Source organism: Galleria mellonella, unplaced genomic scaffold, assembly GCF_026898425.1.
Source record: "Galleria mellonella isolate WM207_F2 unplaced genomic scaffold, CSIRO_AGI_GalMel_v1 utg64, whole genome shotgun sequence".
Lineage (NCBI taxonomy): Eukaryota > Metazoa > Arthropoda > Insecta > Lepidoptera > Pyralidae > Galleria > Galleria mellonella.
Window position 1 is genome coordinate 1,008,727 of NW_026442133.1, and position 14,779 is coordinate 1,023,505.

Sequence of the window (14,779 nt, forward strand, 5' to 3'; positions counted from 1 at the left end):
GTAATTATCTTGTTAAGGTTTTAATTATCAGTATTGCCTATTATCTACCTTCACTATAAATTAATTTCTTCCATCCGTCTGCTTTGTGATCCACAAACTTTTCGGACACTTCATTCTTTATAGTTGTCTTCATATCTTGTAATGTGGTCACTTTCACATAATCCCGCTAGGCGTTTCTTGCAAACGGCACAAGTATACTTATATTAAAAACAAATGCTAAAATATCTAGCTTGTAGATACCTTTTGCATCTATTCATTCCTTTCTGTGCACTTCGCGTGCTCTATATAATTTATAGTTATATATTGCATAAGGCCGTCCTCATGAATACTAAGGAGTCTACACTTGCACCGCTTCTAGGTTCTTTCCGCATATTGCTTTCCATTTTGAAAGCATCTCTCATAAAGTAAACGTGATGTGTTATTGTATTATACTAAGAGTGACTTGTTTATCGTTCACGCCTTTAGCTATTTTATTTAAACAGTCAACGCAAACACGCTTAACCTTATTAAAGGGGGTTTCATACTAGTATATTTATTACTTTAAGTTGAATATAAACGAACACAATATTCGTACGACTTTTATTCCCTATTAAATAAGACATTTAATATTCAAAATTTGTTTTAAGCACTCCCTACTCTTTTTCATAGAACGTACTCGTTTTTAGATTTCCTCTATTAAGCTATGTTGTTTATCGGTCGGTATTGTTATGCGGAAAAATATAAACATAGGCTCTTACACGATTTCAAAATGTGTTTGAAGGTGAAACTGATTAGATGATTATTGTAACAAATTGTGTAAAAGTTTGCTTATCATTTTTAGCGAGGATCATTCGTGACGTTGATTACTTGATCCCTGAAGGCTTAATCTGAGGTGTTTAAAAATTACATATCTGGTTGAAGAGGCTTCATAATGCTAAAGGAAATATAGCCCAGATAGGCTGATGATATAATTATTGCGAACTACTTGGTATTGGCAGGTGACAGACCATGCGAAGTAAAAAAGGATTGGAGAAGCATATGCCCAACTATTGGCTGCTTTGTACTGATCAAAAAGAACGTCCAAACGTCATTAATAAAAATCACAAATGTAGGTACTGTTTACCTACAATCGCATCGCGTTAAGTCCTGATAGTGTAATTTAAATATGTGTCAATAATTTGAAATTTTAAAATTAACAGAAAGGAATTTAGACTAATGCCCTCTATAAAGCTATGGAAAAGTATTTGGTTATATGTCCTCTAAGACTAAATGATTTAGACTTATCATATTTGTAGTAAAAAAAAATATATATGTGTAATTTATTCTAGTTTGTTTTTGATAGAAACAAGATACATCAAGTATCAAGCTTCACTTGACTAACCATGACTTTTTAAGGTTTCACTCTTCAGTTTTTTAGCTGTCGTTTACTTTGAAGAGACGACAACTTTTTACAATTTCTTTGGACAACGAAAACGTTTCGGCTTAACGGTATCTGTATATTTCGATCCATAACATTAAAGTAATGAGCTCGAGTCTAATCGATACTATATGTATTTTTTTAATAAACTTTGCCCTTGATTATAATAACTCTAATAACAAATATATTTGTTTATTAATAAAGTTTTTAAATATTTACTAGGTCTATTTTAATTCGTAATGTTCAAAATCGTTAAGCATTAAACCACAAATTAAAGAAAGAGAGAGGGAGAAAGTGAGTAAAGAGAAGTATTAAATTAATATTTTTATTATTTTAAGCATTTACCGTAACATTAAAAGTAATACACATTTTTTGGCAAATTTCACGCTAGGTAATCAATTCGCCTGCTAATTCTCGCCCACAGACAGGCAGACAAAAATGCTCTGAAGCTAATCTTGACAGCTATATATCATTCGACCACTTTAGCGATGATCGTGTAGCTTCAATTAAATTCTACTATACCAATATAATTAACCGTCCTCCTTACATACTGCACTGGTGGTTACTTGATGTTCAAAATTACAAATTGTTAGTACACCAAAACAAATCACCGTGCCGTGATTCATCAATTAAAAATATGTCTGTAATTACTGTGGACCGTTTATGAGTGCCTTTAATTAAAATATGAATATGAATTTCTAATGAGAATGCTGTTTGAACGATGTTTATATTAGTAATACATTTTCTTTGACCCATGTATTCACGCTTCAATACGCAAGCAAATAGAAATAAACGAATGATTTTAAAATCGAGCGTTGAACTAAAGCTCTTTGTTTTTTTTTTAACAGTCAAGTTCAGACAGTAAAGATGGATGTAGCTGGAAGATTCATATGAGTGAAACTTCTTTATCTAAATTTATTATTTTTTTAACCTGATGTCCTCAATATTGCTTCTAAGATCCAATTTCAAAACATTAATTCATACGAAAAGGTTTGCTGGAAGAAATCTCTTATTAAAAATAACCTCGCCTTTGTACGTTACGTTTAAAAGTAAATATTTTTTATTACTATATTTGTATACAATAAAGAGTAAAGAATATTTTGGCAGTCACTTTGTACAAAATATTCAAATGTCAGAGACTTTGTACAAAAGTCGATTGCTTGTGTACCTCTGTCCTATTCGTGTTTCTACTGTGAAGCAGTTGTGTTTGCATGGCTGTGTTTCGGTTTGAAGGGTGGGATATGGCGTGAATTTACTGGGTACAGAGGAATAACACCTGAATTCTCAGGAATGGCAACGCATGGGGGGTATCATGGGCGAAACAATATACTCTGTTATGTCCACGGTACTGCTCATGTCTATAGGCGATGGTTACCACTTTCCATCAGGTGGGCCGTCAGCTTGTTTGCCATTATAAGTTTTATAAAAAAAAAAGTCAAGAAAAAGCTTAATTGTAAAGAGAATTTTAATAGTAATTGGTAACAAACTGTCTCTCAAAATAGAAACGAAATGTGCCATTAATTTTATTACAATAGCAAAATTTGATGTATACATGAAGAAGTGGGAAAGGCGTGTGCTACACTTATATATCTACATAACTACCTATTGTATTTAAAAGATGCAATAAGAAGCATAACAGTAACGTAAAACTTACACAACGTTTCTCATATTCGCACAAAAACCATATCATATCAACAAGGCCAGGAAGATAAGCTAATTAGACAAAAAACAATTGGATAGCGCCCACAGGTCTTCAGCCTCACCATAATATCACGTAAAAACAGTATTAACATTAGAAGAGAGTGCGCATTGTTTCAAGACAAAAGCGAAAGTTCATTCAATATGAGATAATTAGGTGTTTCACCCGCGACGCAATGGATTGCGTCACATAGTTTTTCCCCGATTGTTTGGACGGTGAACTTGTATGAAATGTATGGAGTGTATGGGAGGTACTTTTTATTACATGGTATTGTGATTTGTCGGAAGCGATTACATCTATTGATGCCACCGTATAATGGTGATGATAGAATTATTCGATGATAGCCACGCCGAGGTCAACTGTAATGTTTATTGTTGAGGTAATTTTTACTCATAAATGAGAAAGTAATTTGCTCGTTAAAAATGATTAAATCACGTATTGTTTTATTATTTTACTCGATGACAGTTCATGTTATTTTGTAAAAAAATTTTAAGTTACTATGTTGCAATGTTAGATTATAGTTGATATGTCTGTTGTCGTATACGAATTTATAAATATTGTAAATGTGCAAGTTTGTAACGATGTTGGAATGTGTAACGGCAGATAAAATTTGTATGAGTTTTGTTATAAAAAAATGATTGTATTCTATCCTCGTATGACAACCGAGGATAGAGGGTCCTGGCGCTGCTGTACAAGAAAACCTGACCTCTAATAATGCTGGGATTAAGGGTTGGATAAAATAAATTAAGTTACGAAACAATGATAACTAAATTTAATGTAGTACTAATTAAAATCTTTTTTAAAACTATAAGTGTGAAAGTGAGTTTTTTATACAGACGGGCGATAAAGTAAAAGCGTGTAGACGCCTGAAGGTAAGTGATTACACGCAGCTCATAGACACTAAATTATTTTCTTGAACATCCCTATACATTTGATGGTTTCCTCTGGAGCCTTAGTGTTTTAAACGGTTACTATGAAATTTAGTATACAAGTATTAAATGGGATGGAGAAAGAGAGACTACTTTTTATCTTGATCAGAGAACATATTCTAGTCATGCGGACATTGTGGATTCTATTATAAATTTTGTATAAACTGGACTGTATAGAATCATGTCAATGTAACATAAAAGTCAAATATAAATTCAAAAACTTTATAAAAGACCCAGTTGTCAATACAATTACTCCTTTTGTACCTATTTTTATAAGTTTATACTATAGAGAGAGAGATGTTCAAACAATCGTTTCAAATGCAACATTATAAATGAGATTCTTATTAGACTCAGACTGGTGGTCCGAGAGTTTTGCGCTCCAACAGAGGCGGTACAAAATAATGTTAATAAATGGCAGTTGTCAAAACATACGGAACAATCGTAATTAGCCCCTTGTGTCGAACAAAAGCAAGTGCTATAATGAACAGTGCGCGTGCTTGGAAAGCCAAAAAAAGCTACTAGTTTGGGTGGTGCAAGTTAAAAGTTGTCAGCGGTGTACTCATTATATTTATTGCATTTTTTTTTAATAAAACACTATGTCTTATTTGATTTATAAAACATAAAGTATAAAAACGTATAAACAATTGTAACAAATACATGAACAATTACAATAATTAATAGTTATGATTTATTTTACTTCTACAAGGAGTTTAAGCGCGTTTCGTGTGACCGGGATATACTGATTGTGAAAAAAGTAGTTTATATATTCTCTATCATGTACTTGTATATATACGTGTATATGCATGTGTATATATATATACGTGCGTATATGTACGTGCATGTCAGTTTTAGTGACGAATAGTTAAACCATGTAAATGTGAAAAGATGCAGAAAATTCATTGTCAAATTATTTCATTTATATATTTATAATATCCATGAAGATATATAGATTAATGACAATAGATAGTCTTGATGCACATGAAATACAAAAAAGTCTATTTATTGTAGACTTTTTAAAGACATACATATATATAACATACATATACATACATATATGTATACTTTATACATATTTACTATACTATAGTACTCCATAGTCAGTAATTTTAAAAGTATAAATCTTATTGACGCGAATAATTTAAAAATAAAAAAGATTGTGCCCGACAAAAAAAAATTTGAAAAACTAAACTACTGAACCGATTTTGATAAAATTACTATGAGATCAAACTGCAAGTATATCTTATGGGATACAAAAGAATTTTCCAAGTCGGTTTAGAACTGACGGAGTTATTAGGTAACAAACATAAAAAAGAAACACAACCGAATTGAGAACCCCGTGTTTATGAAGTCGGTTGAAAAAGAAGTAACAACATACAAGAATTTTTAATTCAATTAAAATTTAAAACACTGTAATGTAATTTAATAGAGAAATGGAAAAAAAAAATAAACTATCAGTCTAAGAACATTCGCATCGAGCAATTACGATAATTAAAGTGAATTCGAACCAATATTGCTAATAACGTGAGCTATTAAATAAATCGCTTCCTCTTCCTCTAGAATCCGTTTAAGTATTTCATCAGTTATTTCAATGTAGAACTAACGAAGTCAAATTAATTATACACAATATTGTAAATGTGAATTCAAGTCTAGTCTTCGTTTTATGAAAGTTTAAATCTATTTGTGCATTTCATTTGAATTTATTTTGATCTATCTATGGTAGGCGTCGGAGTTCAGAACCGGCGTGTTGGCTTGTATTATACCAGAGGGAGACTTTGTACAAAAGTCGATTGCTTGGGTACCTCTGTCCCATTCGTGTTTCAACCGTGATGCAGTTGTGTTTGGATGGCTGTGTTTCGGTTTGAAGGGTGGGATATGGCGTGAATTTACTGGGTACAAAGGAATAACACCTGAGTCCTCAGAAATGGCAACGCATTGGAGGTAACATGGGCGAAACAGTATACTCTATTATGTCCATGGTACTGCTCATGTCTATAGGCGACGGTTACCACTTTCCATCAGGTGGGCCGTCAGCTTGTTTGCCATTCTAAGTTGTATAAAGAAAAAAGATTGATATTATTTACCCACCCCTATAAGGAAGTCTTTCTGCCTACCCCGTAAGAAAATTGACGTGAATTTAAAATCTCACAAGGGAGTTATGTACTTATTTTTTTTTACTTGCTGATTTTTCTACCGTTATTGTCTAACATTGTTGTATAAAATGCAAATAAGGAGTTGAACAATTTTACCCAAATAACCGAAAATTTCTATAAAATTTTGTTTCTTGAGTTTCTTGGAATAAAAATTTATGAGAGTGACTAAAATCGTCGCATTCTTTTATTCGCTTAAACAAGTTATTATCAATTATTGAGTACTAACTTTTACCCGCGACTACGTCCGTGTGATCGGGATAATATGTTCGGACTAAATCGGATAAAATGTAATCTATGTCCTTCACTATCTCATATAGTACGTGTTCACCAAATTTCAATCGATCAAACAAACAAACATACTTTCATCTTTATAATACTAGTAAAGGATTTTTTTTTTAATTGAACGGCATCAGTCATTTACGTGACAGCAGCCTTAATCAAGCGGATAATCGAAATTCTTAACCGGTGAAGTGTAGGGTGCCAGCCCTAACTAAGCGAATAATCGGCGCACGCGCATCACTCCGTCGCTTTTTTAAACAACGTCTCGCACCCGACTGCGCTCGCCGTAAACCAGTCTATTATTAACAGTACGGTGAAAGTTATATATTTGTGCATACCTTATATTAACTTTGGTATTACATATGTACCTAATATGGCTTCCGGCTCACAAACGCCTTAGGTGTTGTTTTTGTAACTAACTACAGCAACAGTAGGTATATTTTCGGATAAACAGAACGGAAGTCCGAAAGCTATTTATTATGTAGACGAGTCAAAAGGTATTTATGATACTGCCAGCTGCCTACAACTGGTAAGCAATTACAATTGATATAGATATCTGTATATTCGTAGACTAATTTGTAAATGTTACCGCCGCTTCGTGGTAGTAGATGTTTTTTTTTTTTTTTAATAAAACTTGTAAGTCCATTCGTTTATTCTTCATTAGTATTTGTTTTTGTACGCGCGAATTTTAGATGTAGGAAAGTCAATTACATTGACCATTTCTTGATAGCGTATCAAAATAAAACATACACCGGTTTTTAAGTTACACCTTCAAGAATACAACAGTAATTTTTTTTTTCTTATTCACTTGAATGTTATTATATTGAGTTATTACAAAAACGTGTGATTTCTATCGAGAAGTGTGCTTAAAACAAATAAGTTACATTCCTCGCATTTGTATTGACTAGTGATTGTAGGCAGGGGCGGATTCAGGCTTAGGTTCATGCCTAGAATAGTCTAACTTAAGACAATCTGTTGATATAAGAAATACGAAAGTTTGTAACGATGGATGGATGGACACTTGTTACTCTTTGACGTAAAAGCTACTGAACGGATTTGAATGATATTTGGTACACGAGTAGGCTATAACCTAACTTAGCACATAAAATTAAATAATAAATTGAGGCTACAGCAAGTAATATCAGAGACGAGAAATGTCTTTGTAGAGACAAAACAAAATTATAGCTGAAAAAGTAATCGCAAATTATCAACGTTAATACTTGTGATATAATTAATTCCAATAGCGTAACTAACACAAATGTATAGACTAAATGATAATAGTTTAATTTTCTCTTAATGTGTATTTATTTTTTCTAGCTAAAAATTATAACGACCAATAAATGTACTCAACTAGTTTGATTTAATAAAACAATTATTTTTTATTGAAACATAAATAAATAGTCAAATAATCACACTATTTACTTCTTAACCAAGAATACCTTGTAGTAAAAAAAAAACCAGGCAATTAGTATCTGGGGACGCAAATCAGAACACTAAAACTCAAGTCAATTTAGTAATGTTCATTTAGTAAATTGATCTTTTTTTTTTATACTACTTAGAATGGCAAACAAGCTGACAGCAAACTTGATGGAAAGTGGTAACCGTCGCCTATAGACATGAGCAGTACCGTAAACATAACAGAGTATACTGATTCGTCCATAATACGCCCCATGCGTTGCCATTCCTGAGGTGTTATTCCTCTGTACCCAGTAAATTCACGCTATATCTCACCCTTCAAACCGAAACACAACTGCTTTACGGTTGAAACACGAATGGGACAGAGGTAAACAAGCAATCGACTTTTGTACAAAGTCTCCCTCTGATCTGACCAAGTATCGAACCCGAAACGACATTTACATATACGACATACTTACTACTGTATCACAGAGGTCAACATATTTTGATTATTTATTTTTGTTACATTTCAGGTCTTAGAAAATGAATTTAAAAAAGGAACATTTCTTCATCGGTATTTTCTTCCAGAAGGCTTGCAATCCGCATCCGGGCCCAAGGCCTAGCTCTCGCAATCAAATTCGCCTCTGATTGCACCCACTAAGAGTCAATAATTTCTCCACGAGCCCGCCAATATAATTTCTAGTGATAGTACGGAAGGCACACAATCCTGTGGTTGAATTATGATACAGTTTTTGTTCGATTGTTTGTAAAAAACACCATCTCGTAACCGACTCGGTACGTGATAGTCTGTTATTGGTTACTACTTATATTCTAACTGTCAGTTGTGGTTTAGTAACCATTTGGTTTTGTATATCCATGAAGCAGAAAACAAACATTCGATATTGTGATTGATTATTTTATATGGATGTTAAAAATAATAGGATTGTAGTTGGTTTAAACGAGCTCCCGGATTAGTTTCTCCGTCGGGCTAATTTTCAACGAACTATTTTTTTATTTACAATTTACGTGGTAACCACGACCCACCTGGTGGTAAGCGGTTACCGTAGCTTATGAACGTCTGCAATAACAGGGGCAATACGCGCTGAGAGATCCTCTTTTTTGGAGAATCCAATGCTGTAGTCTCTTGGAATATCTTAACTTTTCTAAATTGGTTCTGATTCGATTTTCTTTAATACTATAAAGATAACTAATTATAACAGTAACGCAGCCTTTCCCAAAGTGGGCGATAACGCCCCCTTGTGGGTGCTGCAGGCCTAAAGGGGGAAGCAGTAAGAGACCCAGAAAAAAAAAATGGGGGCGTTGTGTAGATGCTTGGGGGTGATTTGTTGATCTTGAAATAATAGTGGTTTTTAAGTAGGTGAAAAATGGGGCGCTAAAAATAATTTATTCTCAAAGTGGGCAGTAGACAAAATAAGTTTGGGAACCCCTGCAGTAACGTATAAACTTGTATTACAAAAGGTGTCATATGTATGTTTGATGACCCTAAAAATATTTTAAAATCGACACCTATTTATGTAAAACCTCATTAAATCCTGAAGAATCTCTAGGAAAGACTTCGAAGTATTCTAAGTTAGTGTCTCAATACACGATCTATGCCTATATTTTCAAGGGTAGCCGCTAAGGATAAAGTTAAATTGAATAGGTACTTAAAATAATGAGGACATAGATATTCAGCTCTTTTTTACCGAATGTAAGTAGAAAGATATAGCAAGAGTCTCTAAAACTGCCTGGACTAATTATTAAAGTTGACAGGACAAGAAATATAAAAATACAGGTCTTTCACTCTCAGTAACATTTTTTTAATAGATGATAATGGAATGGTAATCCCGCCTGCACTATCGGTATACACTAGCGGGGCACCAGTGAGGGATGATAAGTGACAATGAAGCAGGTAGTTAGCCCTTCGTGACAGATTCACTAATAAATCAATCACGATGGTTTCCAGGGAGAACTGCGAGGAGGTCGACTTGATAGAGTATACTGCTAGAAATAGGATTGCTCATCCCCATTACCAACAATCCCTTCCCTCCCTCCCCCCAAGCCTATCCTATAAATATTAATTTTTTCTTCATATATGTATTAAAAATACTATATATCTTGAGCGTCTGTGTATCATCCTACTATGGATAATTAAATTTACAAAGTTTGTTATTAATAATTTAATACAGTATTTCAAGTCTTTAAAAAATCATTAACAGACATCATCATTATTGCAAACATTTATTATCCAATGATGAAAAATCACATATGCATCTATTGATATCTAGTCAAACAAATTCGAGGTCGTCGCTCTATCCACTCTAAAATAAATTACACAAAAGTGGATAGAGAAAATTTATGACTACAGGAAACTGTATCTAAAATTGTTGTGACAAATTCAGTGTGTCCATAGATCTGGCTGCAAGGTAGCCATGTCATCTGTCTTTTAATAAGCATTTGAGGTAATCTATTACTATGTGTTTCTAATACTATTCTCTTTTTAAAATATATCTCATTAGGAAATGCCTATAAATTACTTCCAAAGTTCACTCATTCTAATTTCAAAATCTACGTAGGTGTATGACTAACAACTTGTATCAAATCTATATCAAAGCAGCCCGACACCGAATTTGTTCATTTTTTATTGAAAAATAAAATATCTATATAAGAACTGTTTTCTTATTCACAACTAGTTCTTTCTTTTGCCCGCTGCTTCGAATGTATGGATTTCGGAAATAAAAAAATCAATAAAACTTAAAATATCACCACTTCTAGGTGACGTATTAAGATAAAATATACAGGTATTTTTAAATTACCTTAAGAACAATAGGCACAGTACTATTAACATGACGCTGGAAAAAATACACGAACAGACAGGCAGAGAGACGAAATTTTTAAAACATACTGTTTTTAGCATCTATTGAACTAACTACTCGTATTTACTAAGACAATTTTTTTTTTTATATTTCCCATATACAGATACTCGTATACGTCGCGTTACAATTTTATTATATTAGTAAAATTAAACAGTAATTCACTATATAAATTCAAATTGTTATATTTTTATATATTAATAATTATTGAGTGATTGAAATATTGTGAAGCGGGCGATATCTGAACCCGTGCCTTCCACGCCATGCCGGAGCAAGCGCATCCAAAATTAAAAGTCACTACGCTTGTCGCTTTTTTTTTTATTAAAATTAATACAATTAATAATTGTGCCCAAAAAAATCGACTACAATTGTAATAAAACCGGTTATTTTGATTTAATATCTAAATTGTCGAATTGATTTTTACAAAAGTTCTATTGAATCAAACTGTAAGTATATCCTTTAGGACAAAAGAGAACTTTCCAATTTGGTTTAAAACTGACGGAGTTTTGAGGTAGAACATAGAAAAAATACAACCGAATTGGGCGCCTTATTTTCTTTGAAGCCATTTAAAAAGTAATTTCAATCATAATAGCAATAATGTAAAAATAATCGCGGTTGATTAGTAGAGAATGCATTTAGGTGTTAAGTACACCATGAGCACCTTTGTTATGCACATGAAGTTAAGTTAATAAATAACAGAAGACTCTATCGTTTGCAAAAAAAAATCTATTTATTCTAATTACAATTAATTATATTATTTCTTGTAATTGTTTATATTTATAATAAGTTTACTAATCTAATGTTTTGGAGGAAACAATAAAGAGTATCTTCTATCTATGTATGGCAAACAAGCTGACGGCCCACCTGATGGAAAGTGGTAACCGTCGCCTACAGGCATGAGCAGTACCATGGACATAACAGAGTATACTGTTTCGGCCATAATACTCCCCATGCGTTGCCATTCCTGAGGACTCAGGTGTTATTCCTCTGTACCCTGTAAATTCACGCCATATCCCACCCTTCAAACCGAAACACAGCCATGCAAACACAACTGCTTCACGGTTGAAACACGAATGGGACAGAGGTACCCAAGCAATCGACTTTTGTACAAAGTCTCCCTCTTATTAAATAATCGATTCAAAATTTGCAATGATAATATAGAAGCAAACAACATCAATGAATTCAGAATATTCTTCATACTTAAAACGCTTAAAAATAATGCATTTTTATTAGAGTCAATTGGTTTGTCTATGTTAATATTATAAAAAATAAAAAATATATATCCTTTGTTTGTAATGGATAAACTCAAAAAAGATTTAACCGATTTAAAAAATTCTTTCAACCTTTAGAAAGCTATGTTATTTTGGAAAATTCTATCTACCCATGCGAAGCCGTGTCGGATCACTAGTTTGATATGAATCTATACTTATGAAATCGTTTACCTTAACAGACTATCAACACATAGCCACAATTACCAAGTCTAGAAACCTAAAATTTTGAACATAAATGTGATTACATACAATAAAAACATATGTACATATGCTACGTAATACGTATCGAAATAAATATGAAAAAAAAACATAAAAAAAGAAATATATAGAAAAGCACAAATGGTCATGTTACCAGCAACAATAGGTTTATTTCATAACGTAAGCATCGGCTAATTATGTGATTTTGGAAAATTTCCACTTAAACAGGAAACACGACACTACGCGTGTAAAGCTGTGGGTAGCTGTTAGTATTAAATAATTATGAAGGTGTCACAATTAATTAAGTAGGTATACCAAATCTTGATGAATCAGTTTTAAATGTCATATAGTTATGTCTGTATTTAGTACTTAATCGACTGTTTTTGTCAATTTACATAATAAACATATTAACAAGCATCAATGATTATGTTATTTTTAATTAAATTTAAATATTTACATATTTTTCTCACATGTACCTACCAGTTCTTGGTTATGATTTTTATGATAAACTAGCTGATCGAGCAATCGTTGTTCTGTCATATAAATTAGGAATAGGTACACCCTAATCACCTAGCGGTATCAAATATACGACTTATAATCATACCTATCAAATATACATATAAATATAAAAATCAATCGAGTCATTTCGGAGGAGTGCGACCACAAACACTGTATATAAAAAATTGTTTTAAAATGGTCTGAAATAATAATAACTAGAATATAATAATAGATAGAAAATTTCGATAATGAGAAAGATTACATTGCCTTTGTTTTCCTGTAATTGTATAAAGATTAAAGTAATAATACAATTTAATAAGAAATCTCAAAAGTTTTTTTATATATATAATATAAAAGTTATAAATCTGTAATTTAATAAAAATATCTTTAGATTATAGTAATATGGTAATCGTGCATTTAATTATTTTAATTAATATAATAATTATAATTAGAACAGAAAATATTAAATACTAGATACTATATTATTAAGGGCGTTCTTCTTATGTCATATAGAATCGATATCACGCCTGTGTACAATAGAAATTTAAAACATTTTATACGTAGTGAAAATATTTAATATTGTTTTTCAACTCCTATTTTATTTTTTACTTTTAAGGACTTTTTTTATATAGATGTAACAATATTTTACTTTAAACTAAGTAAAATAGATACTGAATTACTAAAAAATTAATAATTTGGAACACTGATAATGTTCGCACCAAAACCTATCTTACACCTTAAAGTTTGTGTTTAGTATCATTGCTACTAAATATTTACATTACTAAGTACTTACTAATATTGCTTTGCTATTCACAAAGTATATAAATTAAACACTAAGAACGTATTAAATGTTAGATATAGAGATTCGAAAAATGTAAAATTGTAAGATTTTCTCATAGACAGTTAATATACTCCTTTATATTCTAAAACATAAATATTATTTCACCTGATAATGACCATATTTCACTTATTATTTAAACAGCGTCATAATAAAACTTAAATTATATTTATAATATAATCTATTTCTGGCTTATTAAAGTTCAAAGTTACAAAACAAAATAAACGCACGTGTTTATAACATTTATTATAGGATTATAATATTTTGCTATCAGAAAAATATACTTACGTCATGATCTGGCACGTATGAGTAAACATGGAGCTTGTCAATCCTGATAGTGCCTTGGAATGGGTACAACAGGGACCCTCTTTGCAGCTCTGATGACGACCAAACGCTAACAGAAGCTTCTCTACCCCTGGCACCACCAGGCCTCAAAGCCAGACTCAGTTCTTGCGGTATCAAAACCAACGTCTCCATTTTAAACCACTGACACTCAAGAAAGTTAATCAGATTTTCAAATAAAACAATTAGTCTATACACCCACCTAAAGTCCTCCACATGTCATAAATGAGTAATCATTGAGAATTTGACCCGTCGCGTCCATCACGGTTAATGAGGATAAATATATTAAAAAAAAAAAAAAGAAAATATCGGGACGTCGCTCCGATTATCGGAGAAGCGATGTCGCCAATGGATATCGGTTGACGTGATCGATAGGCTGGTGAGACGTCGGAATCGATTAATCACTATGCAAGTTTTGTCTCTTAACTCCAAACGATTCACTGGTTTTAAAAGATTGTTCTAGTGAGTTATCACTTATTTTATTTAGTTCGTTAACCCGTTCGTGTACAGTATTAGAACATTACGCCTTGGGCGGATACTGCACGGACGCAGGATGCGCGCGCGCTTCTCTCTCAACGTGCACTGAAGGAAGCGCTAACATTGACCTTAGCCACGGCCGTGATCGCGTTTACAGTTCATTTTTTGTTCGATAAAAAGGAGAGGAGTAAAGCCCTACAACCTGTTACATTGATTTCGCTTCGTGAAGTGCACCTTAATACTTGGAGATAAGGAATGCGTGGTTGTATGATAAAGTTTGTAAGGTGTAGAGTAAGGTGCTCCCCTCCAGAGGCGGCACCTGCTTGCTTCTGCGCCGCCCGTCAGAGCGGCTACGAACGTCGCGCTGCGCACGCGCACCTGACATTTATATTTTTTTATGATTAGATTAACGTATGTTTTTCAAATGCCAAATA

General features: G+C 32.6%; 1 protein-coding gene across 1 annotated transcript in view; it reads right to left on the minus strand.

Annotated features, from left to right (window-relative positions):
* Positions 1-14,512, minus strand: part of LOC113512637 (zinc finger protein 235-like) — a 107,224-nt gene extending 92,712 nt beyond the window's left edge. The window contains exon 1 of the mRNA XM_026896550.3: positions 13,815-14,512. Within this exon, the coding sequence (XP_026752351.1) occupies positions 13,815-14,003 (189 nt within the window). The 5' untranslated portion in view covers positions 14,004-14,512. The remainder of the gene's footprint in view (positions 1-13,814) is intronic.
* Positions 14,513-14,779: the final 267 nt, after the last annotated feature.